General features: G+C 47.4%; 1 protein-coding gene across 1 annotated transcript in view; it reads left to right on the forward strand.

The window, feature by feature from the left end:
- The window catches only part of LOC123748321 (FERM, ARHGEF and pleckstrin domain-containing protein 1-like), a 434,539-nt gene that overhangs the window by 144,808 nt on the left and 268,065 nt on the right, over positions 1–21,666 (forward strand). Inside the window, 2 exon segments of the mRNA XM_069329367.1 lie at positions 5,562–5,717; positions 20,461–20,621. Of these exon segments, the coding sequence (XP_069185468.1) occupies positions 5,562–5,717; positions 20,461–20,621 (317 nt within the window).

Below are 21,666 nucleotides of genomic sequence, written 5' to 3' on the forward strand. Positions count from 1 at the left end.
GAGTTTGCTTCACTACTATCTCTTTGAACCTAAACTTCATGGCAAGTCCATTTGAAAATTTCCTTCTCACATTGGGATTTATTCAGTGCTGGTATATGGGTACTGTCACAGATAGACCTGGGCTCAGGCTTGGGGAACAATTGGGAGATGTCTCAGAAAGGAGTATTTCATTTTACTCTGCATCCTAATTTTTAACCCTTAAACTGCACAAAATGTCATATGATGTGTGACATTGCAGGGGGTATAAGCTCGAAAAATATTTGAATTATGTTAAATTACTTAAAAATGTTAAACAAATCTCCATCTTACTGGCTTTAGCTTCGTGAAACTTTCATCAAAATATTTTTAGAAATTGATTTTAGACGAATATTTAAAAAAAAAACAGCGTTGAATGTAATGGAACGCCATTTTCTGGGCATTTTCCGGAGGCTCCCTGGAGCTATCCATGGCTGATATAGATACCTTAACTATTTTGCATCAGTCGATGTGGGTGGAGTTCCAGCCTACCCAGGACCACGAGCCAGAACCTGGCCCCCTCACAGAGGCACGGGGAGCAATGGCCCATAGAAAGGCACATGTGATTTGGAGCATTCTATATCTACCATTGACTGGGACAGGCACCCAGAAAGGTAAGCGCCACAAAACAAACCCCTATTCTGGTTAACAACGAAAATCGACAAACGAGTAGACAGAACTCCCCAAAAGAAAAATGAGCAAACAAGCATGATGTCACAGGAGCCGTGCCACATGTTTGAGCAGCTCCCCCTTCACTGGGAGGGGGAAGGGGGAGCCCCAGACCCCCGAGCTGGCGATCCTCGCCCCAGTTCAGAGGCTGGATATAAAAAACGCAAAAAAAAACGCCGACCAGAGGGCGGGAGGGTTGATGGGGACCCTTCGGGACTCACCCAGAAAATGGCGTTTCATTACATTCAACGCTGGTTTTCTGGGGGAGCCCCTACAGCTCTCCGGAGCTACTTCACCAAAGACTACCGAAGAAAACCATGGGGTCTTACCCGGGAGGCAGTCGAGCTCCACTCCTCAACGCGAAGTCGAGACAATGGGCTGCATCCACCGACCTAAAGCAACACAGGCCCGACTGGGTCCAGAAACGTTCACAAGGTAGCGTGCAGCCAGGACCCTGTTCGACTGCCAAAATCCCCATGCCCGAATGTCATCCCAAGACATATTGTTGAAGACGGCAGCAAGAGCAGCAAACTTACGAACGTCATGGGCACAGGGATAAACCGCAGGCTGGCTGAATTTAATAACCCCGCGGACTACCTGAGAGACCCGAACCCATGAACAAGGAAGAATGGAAACCGGATCAACCTAAAGCGCGTCCCCAGACACAGAAGCCGTGGCGTGCAGATAACAGCGGAGGGCCGCAACCGGACACAACACATGGTGAACCCCCGGCCTGACAAACCAAGCATCAACAACCCAAGGACCCCTCCGGAAAGCAGCAGTCTCATTCTTCGCCAGAAAAGAGGGAGACGGCTGCAGACGAACATACCAAAGACCACGACCAAAGGAGCAAAAACCTCTGTGCCAGAGAAGAGCATGAAGCTCCGCCACGCGACCCCCAGAGGCCAATGCCAACAGAAAAAGAGCCTTAGCAAAGCAATCTTGAACCGAAGGGGCCACAACAAACCGAGGAGAAGATAGATAGAAGAGCACTCTGTCCAAAGACCAGGATGGCTCAGGCGGCGCATGAGCAGGCCGGAGGTGAAACAACGCCCGAGACAGCTTGCAAAATGGGGCAGAAGTAACATCATTACCGAAAGCAAGCTGCAGCGGCTCTGCTAGCGCCGCACGATACGAGGCGACAGTATTAGGCATCAGATGGCAGTCCTGAAACAACCAAGAGAGAAAGGACACCACCACCCAAACCGAAAGCGAGAAACAACGACGAAGGGCCAAAAAGAACCGGAAGGACCGCCAGGAAACTTCATACTGTCACCGAGAGGAAACCCGCAGGTAAGAAACCAACAAGGAAGTCACCTGCTCACCATAAAGATGGTGATAAACATGAGTTAAAAACACCAAACACGAAGACTTGCAGAGAAGAGTGAACCAGTCACGTACCGGACCGGCCCAATCTCCTGAAAGAGGCAGAGCCGCGGAAAAACCTCCGGGTTCAGACACTGGGCAAGCAGCACCTGAAACCACGGCTGGGCCGGCCACCACGGGGCCAAGAGAACCACTCGACCCAGGTAAGTCTCCAAGCGAGCCAGGACCTGGAGCAGCAGCCGAACTGGGGGAAAGAGGTACAGGAACCCCCACCTTGACCAGTCCTGCCGAAAGGCATTAATCCTGACAGCCTCACAGTCGGGGAAGGGTGCCACGTAAACCGGAAGACGCCTTGACCACGCCGACGCGAACAGGTCCACCTCCGGGCGCCTGAATGTCCAGCAGAGCCAACTGAAGGAGTCGGTGTCGACCGTCCATTCCGTGGACAGGGGAATGAACCTGGACAGGCTGTCCGCCAGGATGTTGGACACTCCCCGGACGTGAACCGCCAGGAGAGCCAAACCCCGAGAACTCGACAGACGAGTCACCCGAAGTAACCAACCCCGTTGAGCCAAGGACCGCATTGAACCCCCTCGGTTTAGGCAATGAACCACTTGGGAGCAGTCTGAATGGAGCCGGATCGTCGATCTGCGGATTGTCCGCAGATCGACGGATCCGCAGAACCCTCTGAAGCACAAACCACACTGCCCCGAACTCCCGCACCGTGCTGTGGACCCGACAGAAGGACGGACCCCACCGCCCCTGGCCGGCCTGATGAGCACTGGTTACAAAGCCCCAGCCTAGAGACGACGCATCCGTGAACACATCGAGCGAGGGCTCGGGCAGGCGCCAAGGCACTGAACCCCGAAAAACCTGAAGAGGAAGCCGGCGACGCAGCAGCCGACGCAAAGCCCCCGGGAGTCGAACCCAGGGATAGTGAGAGAGGCAGAAGGGACGTCCCTGAAGGAACCAGAACAGCCGACGAAGCCAAACCCGACCCGGCAAGATGTTGGCGGGTAAACCAACATCGCAAAGTTCAGGCTCCCGCACAAACCCTCGAGCAACCGTCGGGTGAACCGGGAGCCCCCATAAACAGACACAGGCGAGACCACAGCCGAAGGAGAGACTCTGGAGGAAGAGACAAGGAAGCGGTTCGAGAGTCTCACACAAGACCCAGCCAGGACCGAACCTGGGAGGAAACCAGACGGGACTTCTGCCAGTTCACCAGGAACCCGAACCCGGCGAGCTGGGAAAGCACCAAATCCCTGGCCAGCAGACACGTGGGCTGACTGGGAGCCCAAACCAGCCAGTCGTCGAAGTAAGCCAACACCCAAACACCTAACAGACACAGACGGGCCACCACGACCCGAGTACGGCGTGTGAACACGCGAGGTGCCAGATTCAACCCGAAGGGGAGACAACGAAAGCGGTTGCACTGACGCCCCACAACAAAACCAACGCAGTCCTGGAACCCCGTATGAATAGGGACGTACAAATACGCGACCTTGAAGTCCAGGGACACCATCCAAGCACCCGGGTCCAACAGAAGCCAGACCTGGGACAGAGTGGTCATCCGAAACAAGGGGCAAGAAACCCTAGGGTTCAGACGGGACAAGTCCAGAATGAACCGCAGGTCCGCACAGTCCCGTTTCGGAACTGAAAACAGGCAGAAAACCCACCTGAGGGACTGCGTCGTTTCGACCACGCCCAAGCGCACCCACTCCAAGATGACCCAACGGAGCGCAGGAGAGGAAGCCTGCCCCGTCAGCCCCGAACCCCCCGTAGGAGGAAGAGCCACCCAACGCCACCGCAGGCCGCGAGAAACGACCCGTAAAGCCCACAAATCGTGAGACCAGGGGTGAGCGAACAGAGCAAGCCTCCCCCCCCATCGCCCCGTCAATGGCGCGAACCGCGAAAGGACCTCTGCCCCTTACGAGAACCCGACCTGCGTGTAGAGCGAACACCGCGCCGACCAGGCACAGGTGGGACCGCAGGCGGCACCGGTACCAAACCACCGAAGGGAAAGAACAAGGGGGCAGGGACGGAACCAAGGCTGAAGCGACCAACACCCCCAAGTCCAGGTCCCTATACACAAAGCGGGGCAGCCTCTGGGCGTCCGGGGAAGCGACAACCCGAGCGCGTTGCAACAACCTAAACCTACCTTGCAACGCACGAGCTGCCTGCACCCAAAGTAAATCATCAGCAGACTGGGTGAATTGAGTCATGAACAAACAACACAGCTCGCAGGACTCAGGGTCGAATGTGTCACCGACCCAACAGGCAGCATGACGGAGGTAAAAACAATGAGAGTTACCCTGAGACAAGGGGACAGAGCAACCCTCAAACTCGCACCCAACGAAAGGGGACGCAAGGGTCTCCTCTATCAGACCTGAGAGACCCCGCGGGGTTTCTCAGGACCCCTAGACTGGTTTGCTAAGGGTCATCTCAGGCAGGGCACTGCTAACCGGCGTCTCATACTACCAAGCAAACTGCTAAAAGCTGAACCCACAGGACGTGTCCAGTCGCGAGGGCTAAGCAGGGGGTGCCACCACACAAACGACCCTAATATAAGGGGGAGGGAAAGACACAAGGCAGACCCCCCCCCCCCCACCAGGTAAAACAAAAATAAAAAGAAAATTCTGCTTCTCCCCAGCTGTCAGGTGGGGGTTGCCACAAAGATATAATTACCTAATTATTTCAATATCTCTGATTGATTTTTTTCTTTTTTTTTTTGCTCTAATATTATTCAATAGTGCATAGTGTGATATATTTATATAATAAAATGTGTGAATCATCGCTGTACTCAAAATTATGGTGTGCATATTATTGATTCAATTATTATGTTCATAAAACAGTGAACAAATACTTTGTCACTTATTACACTATATACACAGGTTATATATAAGTATCTACATTTGTGTTCCCCATAGCGAATCACTAATGTTGTATGGCGACGGCAGACAGTAACAGTGTACACCCACAACTCATGCTCCCTCCCTCCCTCCCATCGTCACTGTTTCAAGGCCAGACGCACTAACATTCCTCCTTCAAGTATACTGTTGTGGTGTCAGCAGATAACACTACCTCCCTCCCCACCAAGATTAATCCTCCCACTTCAGCACTAATTATCACAACAATGTTGCTATTATCAGAATCCTGGACATTTTTATCACAGTCAGGGTTCTTCTGGAATACTATCATCTCTAAATAATAGCATGTATTTATATATTTTGACATTTTTAGGCGATGCTGTGGTCACAAGCTGAACAGCAGTGCTGTGAGCTCATGCTGCGTGCGCCAGTCTTGGTGGCTCACTCAGTACTGAGGTCCTAACACCCGGGAATGTTGCCCACGATTTAAAAAAAATGGCGTCTGTTTACAAGAGCCCTGATGAAGGGGAGGTGAGCCCCGTGTATCTGCAGGCTGTTTAAATATTGCATAGTACTCTAACACATCATATGATGTGTTATGCATTTTCAGGGTTATAGGTGCAATTTATGTTTTATTTTCTAATTATTGTATTAGATTATTAAATGCCCTCTCATTCACAGGATAACGAAGGAGTACCACTAAACCTTGCAGTTGCACACATGGGTGTGTTGGTGTTTCAGAACTACACAAAGATAAACACTTTCTCTTGGGCCAAGATACGAAAACTGTCCTTCAAACGAAAACGATTTTTAACCAAATTACACCCAGAGGGATATGTAAGTAAATTCTTTGTACTAAAGGCTAGATTAATAGATATGAAGATATCTGATATTTTGTCATATGCTCCTGAAAATCAAAATTTTTTGGGCAGCTTTTCTCTCTTTGGTGTATTTTGATGCACTGAATCACTGATCTTAAGCAAGAGTGCTATTTCAGTATTATTAATTATCTTTCGTAAGTTGCATTATATTCTTATTTTTTCTTGAATATTTGAAGTTGCCCAGCTTTGTTACAAGAATTGAATACAGCATTGCTAAAGCCTGATAAGCTTGTGTTTTGATGCTGGTTTGGGGAACTTGTTAGTTATCGGGACTACAAAAGGAGACGATTTTTTCTGCAGTTATCGTTTTAAATGTTGTAAAGGGCTTAAAGCTTTGTTGTGCAGTATTAGTCAATTTAAAACTAAACCATAAAGCATTCTCTTTGATAGCAAAATTCTTTAAAACTTTTTAAAATGATTTTCAGGTCATATCCCTTAACTTATAGTGCAGTGAGGATGGCTGAAATATACATATAGTATACATATATGACTGGATAGAAATAAGTGCCACATCATAATTGATATAAAATGAAATTATATATATATATATATTCTAAAATTCTTCAGTATATATACTTTAAGCCTTACTGAACATATACAGTACTGATATTAATTATATGTAAAATTATAATGAAATTAATAGTACCTACAGTGAATTTCAACATGATTTTCTTATTTCCCCCCCTTCCCCCCTTGTGATTGGCTGGTCGTCCCCCCCCACTCAGGGCGAGGTAGAGTAATGCGTCAATCAGCTATGTGTTTTGTCAGCCCGCCTACAGCATGTCTCTAACTTACTAACTGTCGGCCCGCCGTTACCTTACTGGCAGGGTGGAGATTTTGTAGCAATAATGGCAATGCCTCTTTTTTTTTTTTTTTGTGAGGATTACTGTTGTGGTGCACGAGTTAACTGATGATGAGTGAATTAGCTTTCAGCTTTTGCTCCTGTGTGAAATTTGCTATCTTTTTTTTTTTAAGCATCAGTCAGGATATAATAACCATTATTGCTGTTTAATCACACCTAAATGCTTTAAAATTCAAAATTGGGATAATAACCTTATGTTAATTAAAAACAAATCTGTCTTGATGTTGAGTTCTTTTGTTCTTGAGATGTTTTAAACATCTTTATTTTTCTGTGTAACTAATAAATATATATTATACAATATAAAATGTGGTTAGTTTGATAGACAGTTTAATAAAAAAATCTAAAATTAATATTATGATATGAGTAAACTAAGATTTTGTGTAATATTAGTATTTTTTTTTTTTTTGCAATCCAGTATGGCAATGCCTAGAAATATTATATATTTACATATCAATAAAATGTCTTAAATCTATATTTCATCTGCCTTTAGATAAAGTAGTTATACTGTAAGTGAATAATCCTTGGCTGTGCAATGGGTCACTTCATTGATCACAAGTTGTCTGCAGTATAACTTTTGCCTTAAGTTACACAAAGTAACAATGATACGGACATAGTCAAATCCATTGTCCAAGTGCATGATAATGTGAAGGCCATGTTTGGGCAGTTTAACTAACTGTGATATTAGAGGAAATAATTTGATGTTTTTTCTGTAAATTAAAACAGTCTTTTTGTTTCATTATACTGTCCAAAACAACCTTGTGCACAGTTGAGATATAAATATAGCAAATGATTTAATGTTTAGAGTCAAATAGCAAAAGAAAGGGTTGGGGTAGTGAGAGACTCTAGTAATATTGTTGTACATAGTACTTCTGTTTCTTCAAGCTGCCATATGGAGGACGGTGGCCAGAGGTGTGTTGACCCCACACTAATGTCTCTTTCTTCTTCTTCTTCTTCTTTACATTCTAAGTGTCAATCCTCTTAAAATGTGCTCTTGTAAACAAACAAAATGATTTTGCTCTTGTAAACAAAATTAATGATCGTTACAAGATAAAAAAATCCTAATTACATAATTAAAAACTCCTTCCTTGCTGTTGCATTTGTCACATTTTGTCACTAAGTATGTCCTTAATCCATCTTTACATAATTGTTCTTCAGTGTTCCATTGATTATTACCAACGTAACTATAATAAAACCTTTATCTCTCTTGTCTTTATTTTTCTGTAAGTACATATTTTACTATATTTATGTGGGAGCCCCTTCGGCTCCTTGGAGCTATCTGACTGATATGCAATATATTAGTCTGGGGCATCAGTCAATGGAGTTCAACCTACTGGGGACCACGAGCCAGAACCTGGCCCCCTCAGAGAGGCAAAGAGAGCAATGACATATAGAAACCTTCTTGTACTTGGGGGCATTCCATGTCTGCTATCGACATGGTAATTGGTTACGTGGTAATTGGTTCCACAAATCAGCAACCCTGTTACCTGAACCGGTATTTACCCGGTCTTTCATAAATCTAAACTTATCCAATTTATACCCATAGGTATGGGTATAAATAGTTATGTTTATATAGGTATGTAAAAGGGTAAGTCCTTCTTTTTACTTATCTTTGGGTAGTTAGCTTCAGGGAGCTGACGGGGCTCCCCCACAGAAAACCATATGTAATGAAATGCCATTTTCTGGGCGTACCCCAGAGGCTCCCTGACACCCTCCCTCCCTCCCTCCGAGCAGCGGTTTTTCATCATTAAAGAACTGGACTGGTGGGCTACCAGCATGAAAGAAATCATGGAAGATTTTTTTAAAGGTGGAATTCCATTTTTGACAGCAGTTGATGCAGCTGCATTACTGCCTTCAGCTGTTTCTGAGGGGTTCCTGGGTCATTCTGCGGTTGCTTGAGCAGTTGTGCGGGGGTCTGACCTTTGCCATGCTAGTTTCCTCGCCGGGCCAGGTCTGGCTGCAGCGTCTGTTCTGGTTCCTCTGGGGACGTCCCTTTCACCTCTCTCTCAATCGTTGGGTTTGGCCTCCGGCAGCCTTGTGTTGGTTGCTGCGGCTTTCTCTTTGGGGTTTTCGGGGTTCTGTGTCTTGATGCCTACCCGAGCCGGATGCCTCATCTCTTGGCTGGGGTTTTGTGGACTGGTGCTCACCAGGCTGGCCGGGGGCAGTGGGCTCCATCCTTCCGTTGGGCTTACAGAATGGTGCAGGAGTTCGTGGCGGTTGGCTGTCGCTTTGGTGGGTTCGGGTTGCTTGGGGTTCCATGATCAAGACATTCGGACTGCTCTCTGGTGGTTCCATGTCTAAACTGCGGCGGTTCTTTTCAGTCTTTGGGCTGTCGTTTGGATTGACTTGTCTGCTGGATTCTCGGGTTTGGCTCTCCGTGCGGTTCATTTCCTTGGGTGTGCACAATGTCCTGGTGGATAGCCTGTCTTGGTTCATTCCCCTGTCCACGGAATGGACGAATCGCCGCCGACTAATTCCATTGGCTCTCCTAGATGTTCAGGCTTCCTCAGGTGGCTCCCCTTGGTGTCGGCATGGTCTCGACGTACCCCAGTATATATGGTGCCCCTTTCCTGACTGTGAAACCTTCATGGTGGATGCCCTTTGGCAGAATTGGTCCAGGGGGGGGGTTACCAATACACCTATCCCCATGGTTCCCCACGGTCCAGCTGTTGCTTTAGGTCCTGGCTTGGTTGGAAACTCATCAGGGAGGAGTCGTCCATGTGGCCCCTTGGTGGCCGGCCCGCCCTTGGTTTCAGGCGCTGCTTGCTCGGCATCCGAACCCGGTGCATTTTCCATGGCTCCGCTTCTTCCAGCAGATCGGACCAGTCCAGTACATGCTGGTTGATCTACTCCTCCGTTCTTTGCATTTGGTTGTTTTTACGGTGTATCACCACTTGTATGGCCATCAGGTGGCTTCTTTGATGGTGGTTTCCACCTGCGAGCTTTGTGTTGGTGACAGAATGAAGTTCCTGGCTGTTTCTGGACCATCATTTCATGCCTAAATACTGTCGCCTCTTATCATGCAGCAATAGCAAAGCCAATCCAGCTTGTATTCAGGGTTGGATTTCACTTCTGCTCTGTTCCGTATGCTTTCTAGTGATTGTTTCCCCCCCCTGGCCTGCTCATGTGCTGCCTGGGACGTCCTGGTCCTTGGACCGGAATGCTCTCTTTTCTCCTCTTATCCTCGGTTTGTGGTGGGTCTTTCGATTCAAGATTGTTTTTCCAAGGTGCTGTTTCTGTTGGCATTGGCCTCTGGGGGGTTGGGTTGGTGAGCTTTATGCTCTCTTCTGGTACAGGAGAGAGCTTCTGGCTCTTTCGGTCCTGGTGGTCGGTTTGTTCGGTTGTGGAGGTTCTCCTACTTTTCTGGCGAAGACTGAGACAGCGGCTTTCCGGAAGGGCCCTTGGGTTATTGATGCTTGGTTGGTCAGGCAGCGAGTGCATCATGTGTTGTGTCTGGTTGCGGCTCTTCCCGTTATCTGCGTGCCTCGGCTTCTGTGGCCGGGGACACGCTTTGGGTTGATCCGGTTTCCTTCATTCCCTGTTCCAGGGCTCTGGTCTCCCAGGTTGTCCGCAGGGTTATTAAATCTAGCCAGCCTGCTGTCTATCCTCGTGCCTATGACGTTCGTAAGTTTGCTGCTTTGGCTGCTGTGTTTGGCTTGTCTTGGGCTGACATTCGGGCACGGGGGTTTTGGAGGTCGAACAGGGTCCTGGCCACCCATTATTTGGTAAATGTTCCTGGTCCCGGTCTTTCTTGTGTGGCTTTGGGTCGCATGTTGCAGCTGGTTGTCTCGACTTTGAGTAGATGGGCGCATGGCTGTTTCCCGGGTAAATCCCTCTTTTACTTGTCTTTGGTTAGGTAGCTCGAGGGAACTGAAGGGGTTCCCCACAGAAAACCAGCGTTGAATGTAGTGAAACACCATTTTCTGGGTGAGCCCCGAAGCTCTCCTGGCACCCTCCCTCCCTCCGGTCAGTGGTTCCATGTTGCTTTTGATGCTCAGCCTCTGAACTGGAGGTGTTGAGTAGCTGGCGAGGGTGGTTTGATTTTCCCTCCCGGCTGAGTGTGTGACGTTTACTTGTTTGCTTGTTCTTAGGTTGGGGGAGTTCTGCCTCTCTGTTCGGTCTTCGGTTGCAATTTTCTTACCATGTGGGGGTATGTTTTGTTATGCCTACATTTCTGGGTGTTAACCTCAGTCGATGGCAGACATGGAATGCCCCCAAGTACTAGGGGGTTTTCATAGGCTATTGCTCCCTTGGCCTCCCTAAGGGGGCAGGTTCTGGCTCGTGATCCCCGGTGAGCTGAACTCCAGTGATTATTGCCCCAGACTAATATATCGCGTATCAGTCCAATAGCTCCAGGGAGCCTCCGGGGCTCACCCAGAAAATGGAGTTTCATTACATTCAATGCTGGTTTTTTGGTACTGAACAAAGTTTCATCATTCTGTCTGTACTAAATTTTGTTGTATTCTTGTGCTTTGATTAATGGTGAATATTAATCTGGTGGACTAATATTAATAATAAATTTGTTTAATCTTTACTCTTACTCATGCTTATATATTATACAATACTGTATAAGCTTATTTTGTTTAAATTCTTTAGTATCATGTATTTTCTGGGGCAGTCCCTTCGGCTCCCCGGAGCTATCCAGGCTGATATGTATATTACTAGACTTACTATTTCTATTAATGGTGCCAAAGTCTAATGATATACATATCAGCCTGGATAGCTCTGGGAAGCCTCCGGGTCTCACCCAGAAAATGGCGTTTCTTTACATTCAATGCTGGTTTTATTAATATTATTAACATGAATTTTTTAATTTGTATATTTAAATGTCTTTAATTCAGTAATACAAATCTGTACCTATAAAAGAGAATGTCTGTCTGTCTGTCTGTCTGTGTTTGTCTGATTGTGTGTCCAAGGTTGGAGGCCAGAAGCTTGAGGCTAGCCTCATTAAACTTTCCTGGGGAGGGAGAGAATTATCAGGGGGAAAGTGCCAAGCCATTATTACTATATAGCATTTGGAAGGGGTCAAGATAAGGATTTGGGATGGGGGGAGAGAAGAAATGGTGCCCAACAACTTTGATAGTCAAGGATTGAACGCCGACCTAGGTTTACTTCTAGGTTTACTTCTGTCTCTGATGGGGACAGAAGTAACCTTCTGTTGTCTTGTCCCTTGGTTGTTCAGGACTGTCATTTTATGCCGAATACTGTTGCCTCATATCATGTGGCGTTGTCAGAGACGCTGCAGCTTGTGTTCGGCATTGATGTAACCTCTGCACCGTTCCGCAAGCTGTCTCGTGCGTTGTTTCATCTCCAGCATGCTCATGCGCCGCCTGAGCCAACCTGGTTGCTCAACTAGGAGCACTCCTTTCTTTCTTCTTCTCAATTTGTGGTAGCCTCTTCGGTTCAGGATTGTTTTTCCAAAGCTCATTTTTCTGTTGCTTCTGGGGGTTGGGTCGGGGAGCTTCATGCTCTCCTCCAGCGTAGGGGTTTCTGCTCTTTTGGTCCTGGTGGTAGGTTTGTTTGTTTGGAACAGTCTCCTTTTCTGGCGAGGAATGAGGCTGCTGCTTTTTGGAAGGGTCCTTGGGTTGCTGATGCTTGGTTGGTCAGGCCAGTGGTGCATTGTGTGTTGTATCCAGTTGCAGCTCTCTGCCGTTATTTGCGTGCCACGGATGCGGTGGTCGGGGATGTGCTTTGGGTTGACTCAGTTTCCCTTCTTCCCTGTTCCCGGGCTTGGGTCTCCCAGGTCGTCCGCAGGGTTATTAAGTCTAGCCATAGCCAGCATGCAGTCTATCCTCGTGCCGACGATGTTCATAAGTTTGCTGCTTTGGCTGCCGTCTTTGGCAACATGTCTTGGATTGACATTCGGGCACTGGGTTTTTGGAGGTCGAACAGGGTTCTGGCTGCTCGCCACCTTGTCAATGTCAATGAACCGAGTAGGGCCTGCGTTGCATTGGGTTGGCAATTGCAGCCAGTTGTCTTGACTTCACGATGTGGAGTGAGAACTGACCACCGCCCGGGTAAGTCCCTGTTTTTCCTTGTCTTTGGGTAGTTAGCTCTGGGAAGCCCCGTCCCGGAGGCTCCTCGGCATTCCTTCCTCCCTCCGGTCGGCGGTGTTTATGGGGGGGGGGGAAACCCTGTCGGTTCCAAAGAGCTATCAGGCTAATATTGCTAATATTAGACTTTGGCATCAGTCAGTGTGAATGGAATACGGGAATGGAATGGTCAGTGTGAATGGAATGAGAAAGGCCTACCCGGACCACAAACCAGAACCTGGCCCCCCCCCCCCCCTCAGAGAGGCACGAGGAGCAATGGCCTATAGAAACCCCCCATGTGGTTGGAAGCATTTTATGTCTGCCATCGACTGGGTCAGGCACCCAGAAAGGTAAGCATCCCAAAACAAACCCCTATTCTGGTTAAGAAATTGCCACTGAGAGCCAAACTAATGGACAGAATTCCCCAAGCAAAAATGAGCAAATGAGCATGATGTTACTACATCGCCGTACTGTCGTCTCCGCAGCTCTCCCCCCCCCCCCCTTCCCAGGAGGGGGAAGGGGAAGCCCCAGACCCCTCGTGCCGACTACCCAATACCCCAGTTCTAAGGCTGATGGGCTAGCTAAAAGTCGTGTGCTCTGGCTCCTGAATTGGTCCTCAGTTCTGTGCCTGTGTGGTGTGGTGGCTGTCTAATTGGGGGTGCGCGAGCCAGGAGTACTCGGCCATCCACACCCTTGTTCTGAGGCTGATGCTATAGGCAACGGTCTAGTGCTCTGGCTCCAATGGTTGTTTCAGCACTGTGCCTTGTGTGCGGTGACTGTCTACTAGATGGTGCGCGAGCCAGGAGATATTCTTCAGTACTCGGGCTGCATGCACCTAGGGCTCCCATCCCTAAGTGCCCGGTAAGTACTGCCTTGGGGCCTCCTTCCTCAAGTTCCTTGGTTTCCGCCTTTGCTTGGTCGTTTGCTGCTAGGCTTTCAACTGCCCTTTGTGTGCTGTGGTGTTCTGGCAACCTTTTTCACCTTAATGTAAGAGGCAGCTTGCACTGGTAAGGGTGCAGGGTACTACGTAGCTAGTTTTCACCTCTAACAGCAGCCGGCTCTATTCTGCCTGGGTATGCTGTCCTCTTGCGGGGTTTTCTTTTTCTTTTTGTTTTCCTGCCTGGTAGGGGGAGGGGGGGTCTGCCTTTGGTTGCTGCCCCCGGTGTATATAGCATAAGCTTCTCTGTTCTGGTGGTTACCCCTGCTAGGTCCCCGTGAGTGGACACATCCCGGAGGTTCAGTTACTTGGAAAGTTGTTGGTAGACTTGGGCGCCATTTAGCAGTACCCTGCCTGGGCTTCCCTGAGTATGAGTTCTGTCTCAGGACCTTGGGAATCCCCACTGGGGCTTGTGGGTCTGATGGATGTGACCCCCGAGTTCCCCTCTCACTTTATGCGAGTTTGACGGTTGCTCTGTCCCCTTGTCGCAGGGTGACTTTTTTTTTTTTTTTTTTTTTTTTTTTTTTTTTTTTTTTTTTTTTTTTTTTTTTGCCTCCGTTACGATGCCTATTGTATCGGTGATACTTTTGACCCAGAGTCCTGCGAGTTTTGTTTGCGGCTGTGTGGTATTCCCTTCGGAGGGTTCGGGTCGCCCGCAGATAGACGTAACGGCTCCATTCGGACTGCTCCTTAGAACCGCGGGATTTGATGCGGTTTTGGCTCTTTGGGGCTGGTCTCTTCGGATAACTCGTCTGCCGAGTTCTCGGGGTTTGGCTCTCCTGGCCATTCACGTTTGGGGGGGGGGGGAAAGTGTGTCCAACATTCTGGCGGACAGCCTGTCTCAGTTCATTCCCCTGTCCACTAAATGGACGGTCAACGCCGACTTCTTCAGTTGACTCTGCCAGACGTTCGGGCACCCGGGTGTGGACCTATTCACGCTGGCGTGATCGAGGCGTCTTCTGGTATATGTTGCGCTCTTTCCTGACTGGGATGCCATCGGTCAATGCCTTTCGGCAGGGCTGGTCAAGGTGGGGGTTCCTGTATCTCTTTCCCCCGGTTTAGCTATTGCTCCAGGTCCTGGCTCGCTTGGAGACTTACCAGGGGAGAGTATTCCTGCTGACTCCTCGATGACCGGCCCAGCCTTGGTTTCAGGTACTGCTTGCTCGGTGTCCGAGATCGGAGGTTTTCCCGTGGCTACACCTCTTTCTGCAGATCGGTCCGGTCTGTCACGTGGCTGGTTCGATCTTCTCCTCAAGTCTTCGCGTCTGGTCTTTTTGACTCAGGGTCTATCACCATCTGTATGGTGATCAGATGGCATCCTTGATGGTGTCCGTATGAAGTTTCCTGGCGGTCCTTTCATTTCTTTCTCTTGTTTCGTAGGTATTCTTCACTCTCGGTTCAGGTTGTTATGTCCTTTTCCTCATGGTTGTTTCAGGACCGTCATCTTATGCCTAATACTGTCGCCTCGTAGAGTGTGGTGCTGGCGGAGCCGCCACAGCTTGCTTTTGATATTGTTGTTACTTCGGTACCATTTTTCAAGCTGTCTCATGCGTTGTTTTACTTTTGGCCTGCTCGTGCGCCGCTTGAGCCGTCCTGGTCCTTGGATTGGGTGCTTTCTTTTCTCTCTTCTCCTCGGTTTGTTATGGCCCTTTCGGTTCTGGATGTTTTTCCAAGACTCTTTTCTTGTTGGCATTGGTCTCTTGGGGTCGGGTCAGGGAGCTTCATGCTCTCCTCAGGTGCAGGGGTTTCTGCTCTTTTGGTTTTCGTGATAGGTTTGTTTGCAGCGTCTCCTTCTTTTCTGGCGAAGAATGAGACGGCTGCTTTCTGGAGGAGTCCTTAGGCTGTTGATGCTTGGTCTGTTAGGCCGGGGTTGCATCATGTGTTGTGTCTGGTTGCAGCTCTCTGCTGTTATTTGGGTGCCATAACTTTGCGTCCAGGCACACGCTTTGGGTTGATCCGGTTTCCCTTCCTCCCTGTTCCAGGGTGCGGGTCTATCAGGTTGTCCTCAGGGTTATTCAGTCCAGCCAGCCTGCAGTCTATCCCCATGCCCATGCCCCAGGGAGTCGGTCGGCCGAGCGGACAGCACGCTGGACTTGTGATCCTGTGGTCCTGGGTTCGATCCCAGGCGCCGGTGAGAAACAATGGGCAGAGTTTCTTTCATCCTATGCCCCTGTTACCTAGCAGTAAAATAGGTACCTGGGTGTTAGGTACCTATTTTAGGTACCTAACCTATTAGGTAAAATAGGTACCTGTCATGGGCTGCTTCCTGGGGGGTGGAGGCCTGGTCGAGGACCGGGCCGCGGGGACACTAAAAAGCCCCGAAATCATCTCAAGATAACCTCAAGAAGATGATGTTCGTAAGTTTACTGCTCTTGCTGCTATCTTTGGCAACATGTCTTGGGCTGAATTTATGTTCTTTGGCCTTGTCGAGCCTGTGTCGCTTTGGGTCAGCGATTGCAGCCAGTTGTCTCAGCTTCGCGTTGAGAAGCAAGCAACGACCGCCTCCTGGGTAACTCCCTCTTGTTTTCGTCTTTAGTGAAGTAGCTCCGGGGAGCCGACAGGGCTTTCCCCAGAAAACCAGCGTTGAATATAATGAAACTCGATATTCTGGGCGAGACCTGGAGGCTTCCCGGCAACCCACCCTCCCTCCGGTCGGCGTTTTTTTTTGCATGTTTTTAACATCCAGCCTCAGAACTAGGGTTTTGGGTAGCCGTTGCGAAGAATCTGGTGTACCCCCTTCCTCCTCCTGGGGAGGGGTGTGGGGTACTCACCTATTTGAACTTACCTATTTGTGCTTGTGGGGGTTAAGCTCTGGCTCTTTGGTCCCGCCTCTCAACTCTCAATCAACTGGTGTACAGGTTCCTGAACCTATTGGGCTCTATCATATCTACACTTGAAACTGTGTATGGAGTCAGGCTCCACCACATCACTGCCTAATGCATTCCATTTGTCAACCACTCTGACACTGAAAAAATTCTTTCTAATATCTCTGTGGCTCATTTGGGCACTCAGTTTCCACCTGTGTCCCCTAGTGCATGTACCCCTTGTGATAAATAGCCTGTCTTTATCTACCCTGTCAATTCTGTTGAGAATCTTATACGTGGTGATCATATCCCCCTAACTCTTCTGTCTTCTAGCGACGTGAGGTTTAATTCCCGTAGTTTCTCCTCGTAGCTCATACCTCTCAGCCCGGATACTAGTCTGGTGGCAAACCTTTGAACTTTTTCCAGTTTGGTCTTATGCTTAACTAGATATGGACTCCATGCTGGGGCTGCATACTCCAGGATTGGTCTGACATAGGTGGTATACAAAGTTCTGAATGATTCCTTGCACAAGTGTCTAAATGACGTTCTTATGTTAGCCAACCTGGCATATGCTGCTGATGTTATCCTCTTGATATGGGCTTCAGGGGACAGGTCTGGCATGATATCAACCCCCAGGTCTTTCTCTCTCTGACTCTTGAAGAATTTCATCTCCCAAATGATACCTTGTAACTGGCCTCCTGCTTCTTACACCTATCTTCATTACATTACATTTGCTTGGGTTAAACTTAACAACCATTTGTTCGACCATTCCTTTAGTTTGTCTAGGTCTTCTTGAAGCCTCAAGCAGTCCTCCTCTGTCTTAATCCTCCTCATAATTTTGGCATCATCAGCAAACATTGAGAGGAATGAGTCTATACCCTCCGGGAGATCGTTTACGTATATCAGAAACAGGATAGGACCGAGTACAGAGCCCTGTGGGACTCCACTGGTGACTTCACGCCAATCTGAGGTCTCACCCCTCACTGTAACTCTTTGCTTCCTATTGCTTAGGTACTCCCTTATCCACTGGAGCACTTTACCAGTTACTTCTGCCTGTCTCTCCAGCTTATGTACCAGCCTCTTTGTGAAAGAGGTACCAGCCTGTACCACTCTGTTTGTGAAAGTGAATTTTCTTATATTTCTTCGGCATCTGTGTTTAGCTAGTTTAAATCTATGACCTCTTGTTCTTAAAGTTCCAGGTCTCAGGAAATCTTCCCTATCGATTTTATCAATTCCTGTTACTATTTTGTATGTAGTGATCATATCACCTCTTTTTCTTCTGTCTTGTGTTGGCTTAGATAGTTTCTTGTTGCCACATCCAGCAGCTTAGTGCTGGGGGTGCTCAGATAGTGGCGCAGCAACGTGATGACGTCATGCTTGTTTGCTAATTTTTGTTTGGGGAGTTCTGTCCACTTGTTCAGCTTTCGGTAGCAATATTTTCACTGGAATAGGGGTTTGTTTTGGGGCGCCTACCTTTCTGGGTGCCAGACCTGGTCGATAGCAGACATAGAACGCTCTCAACCATACAGGGGTGTCTAAAGGCCATTGCTCCTCTTACCTCTCTTGAGGAGACCAGTTTCTGACTTGTGGTCCCCGGTAGGCAAGAACTCCATGCACATTAACTGATGCCAGAATGCTAATACAGTCTAGTAATATCAGCCTGAATAGCTCAGGGGAGCCTCCGGGACTCACCCAGAAAATGGAGTTTCCTTAAATTCAATGCTGATTTTTTTGCGATTTTTGACATCCAGCCTTAGAACTGCCAGTGCAGGGATCTGGGACTCTCCCTTTCCCCCTCTAGGGGAGGAGGGTGGTTGCGCAGACAGCAGCACAGCAACATGGTGCCGTTGTACTTGTTTGCTCGTTTTCATTTGGGGAGTTCTGTCCACTAGTTCGGCTTTCAGTAGCAATATTTTAACTAGAATAGGGGTTTGTTTTGGGGAGCTTACCTTTCTGGGTGCCTTACCCAGTCGATGGCAGACATAGAATGCTTCCAATCACACCGGGGGTTTCTATAGACCATTGCTCCTCGTGCCTCACTGAGGGAAAGAGGGGGGCCAGGTTCTGGCTCGTGGTCCCCCGTAGGCCTAGAACTCCATGTGCATTGACTTATGACAGGGTCTAATACATTCATATCAGCCTGGCTAGCTCCGTGAAGACTCCGGGTCTCACCCAGAAAATGGCGTGTCATTACATTCAACGCTGGTTATCTATCGTTTGTTTACACTGTTGGTGGAATTCTTTCGGTGGTTTTGAGGCTGCAGTCTTGTTTCTAACCAAGGAGGTCTGTGTTTTGTTTCACTGACTTTCTGGGTGCCTTCCCTTGGTTAAGGCAGTTATGAATAACTTTACATCAAAGGTTTTCTTAGTGCCACTGCTCCGTATGCCTCTCTGAGGGATCCAGATGATTGGTGGTTATTGCTTGGTTGAATCAGTAAGGGGTGTATCATTTATTGTGTCCCATTCTGGCCATTTGCTGTTACCTCTATGCCACTGGTAGTTTATTGTGGATATGGTGTCCTTGTTTTCTTGTTTCGGGACACATTTGTCTCATGTTGTCAATGGTGTCATCAAGCTTTCCCAGCCTGCAGTCTATGTTTGGGGCCATGATGTTTATGTGTTTGTGGCTCTGTCTGCAATTTTTTAAAATACTGTGTGTCTTGGGCACATATCCAGGGGAGATGCAACAGTGTGCTGGTGGCTCATTACTTAGTGAATGATCTTGGTCCATGCCAGGCTTGTATGGGTTTGGGGTAGTTATCTCATCCCTAGCTCCCCATTTCCTTGGTGTTACTTTCTGCAACTCTTCCCTGTCCGTGGTGAGTACCCCTTTTGTTTTTTCTCCTTGTGATATAGTATAAATGAGCCACCAATTGGAGCCCTCCCAGAAAACCACCATTGAATGTCAATGCCTCTGTCTGGTAGGTCCTTTGTGGCTCCATGAGATCTTCCCTTCGCCATTCAGGGGCTTTGGTTTTCTGTTTTCCTGGCTATATGACAAGTGTCAAGTTTGGAAGATCGAGGAAGGTGCACAATCTCCTGGTGGTATGCAGATGAAGCTAACAAGAGAATTGCTTTACCATGAAGTGCTTCATGAATCTCAAGGCTTTGCTGTTCCATTTTATGTGCTTTATTAACCAGGCTGTGTGTATGTTTTGATTTGCCCATCTTTCTGGTTAGGTTATCTTGAGGTTATCTTGAGATGATTTCGGGGCTTTTTAGTGTCCCAGCGGCCCGGTCCTCGACCAGGCCTCCACCCCCAGGAAGCAGCCCGTGACAGCTTGCTAACACCCAGGTACCTATTTTACTGCTAGGTAACAGGAGCATAGGGTGAAAGAAACTCTGCCCATTGTTTCTCGCTGGCGCCCGGGATCGAACCTGGGACCACAGGATCACAAGTCCAGTGTGCTGTCCGCTCGGCCGACTGGCTCCCTAACCATTGTTTGGTTATGTTGATTTACAATCATTTGCTTCTTGTGCTTCTTTAAAGGGGGGACCAGGTTTTGGCCACTGGTCACCGGTAGGCTTATGTGATTTGCAAGGGTTTGGATTGAAGTGTGTTGAGCTTACTGGGTAGCAAGGCCCAAGGAGCTGCCAAGGACCCATTAGAAAGAGGCTTTTATTACATTCAGTACTGGGTATTTGAAACATAAGGTATTTACACTTGCAGCATTAGTAACCAAGTACTGTACAGTATTTGTATTTCTGAAATATTTCATGTTCTTCTGCATTTAATTGTCATACAGTATTTATAAAGCAATTACAATTGTTATTCAAGTTTATGGTTTTAACATAAATTGTATTTTATATTTAAATTATATTATAAATCTACAGGAATGAAATTGTCTGAATAAATTATAATTATTATGACTACATTGTAATTATGGAATAGTAGCATAATTTTCTAGTTTGAAATACAGTACAAAATATGAAGCAAATTTTTTTTGGTGGGGGAATAAATTAGATTCATGTAATGTAATTCTCTGTTAAGTGGTTTTCTTGAAGCTCACTGAGATGTCTAAATGTTAATGTTTAAATTAGTTTAACAAATGGAAACAATGTTACAGGGCTATTACAAGGATATTGTTGAATTCTTCTTTGATGGCCGAAACGAATGCAAAAACTTTTGGAAAAAATGTGTCGAACACCACGGGTTCTTCCGCTGTTCTCAAGTCAAAAAAGTTCCACGACAAAAGACTAGAGTTCTTTCAAGAGGATCATCATTTAGGTAAGGAGGAGAGTATGTACTGGCCACTAAACTTTTCATACTATTTGTGCTCCATCCTTATTCCTCTCATGCTCTCATGCTCCAACCTCATCCCACTCATGCTCCATCTTCATCCCACTCTTGCACCATCTTCATCCTGCTCATGCTCCATCTTCATCCTGCTCATGCTCCATCCTCAACCCACTTGTGATATGATAGACAGAGCCACAGAGATACTACAGGAATGAGGTGGTTGGGTTGACTGTGTCTGTCTGGACCCAAAAAAGGCTTTTGATAGAGTCCCACATGAGAGGCTGTTCTGGAAACTAAAACTTGCTGGAGGGGTGACAGGGAGACTTCTGACATGGATGAAAAGTGAATAGGAGATGCAGACGATTGTAATGAACTCCAAATTGATCTAGATAAAATAAGTGCTTGGAGCGTCTAGTAGCAAATGGAATTCAATGTGAATAAATGCCATGTTATGGAATGTGGAATCGGAGAAAATAAACCACACACAACTTACAAATTATGTGGAAAGGAATTAAAGAACTCTACCAAAGAGAGAGATCTGGAGGTGGTTTTGGATAGTAAGCTGTTGCCAGAAGAACACAAAGAACATTGTGAGAGGAGCGTATGTGGTCCTTTCCAACTTCAGACTTGCTTTTAATTACATAGATGGTGAAATACTAAGGAAACTGTTCTTGACTTTTGTGAGACCAAAATTGGAATATGCAGCAGTTGTATTGTACCCATATCTCAAGAAGCACATAAATAAACTAGAAAAGGTGCAACAGTATGCTTATGCTTCCGGAACTAAAAAACAAGAGTTACGAGAAGAGACTAGAGACGTTAACCATGCCAAAACCAGAAGATAGAAGAAAAAGAGGTGATAGGATCGCCACTTACAAAATACTAAAAGGAGTCGACCAAATTGACAAAGAGGAATTCCTAAAACCTGCAACTTCATGAACAGGAGGACACAGATTCAAGCTAAGGAAGCAAAGGTACCAAAAAATAGTAGAAAATTTTCTTATGCAGAGTGGTAGACAGAACAAGTTAAGTG

The sequence above is a fragment of the Procambarus clarkii genome, chromosome 22 (genome assembly GCF_040958095.1).
Source record: "Procambarus clarkii isolate CNS0578487 chromosome 22, FALCON_Pclarkii_2.0, whole genome shotgun sequence".
Taxonomy (NCBI): domain Eukaryota; kingdom Metazoa; phylum Arthropoda; class Malacostraca; order Decapoda; family Cambaridae; genus Procambarus; species Procambarus clarkii.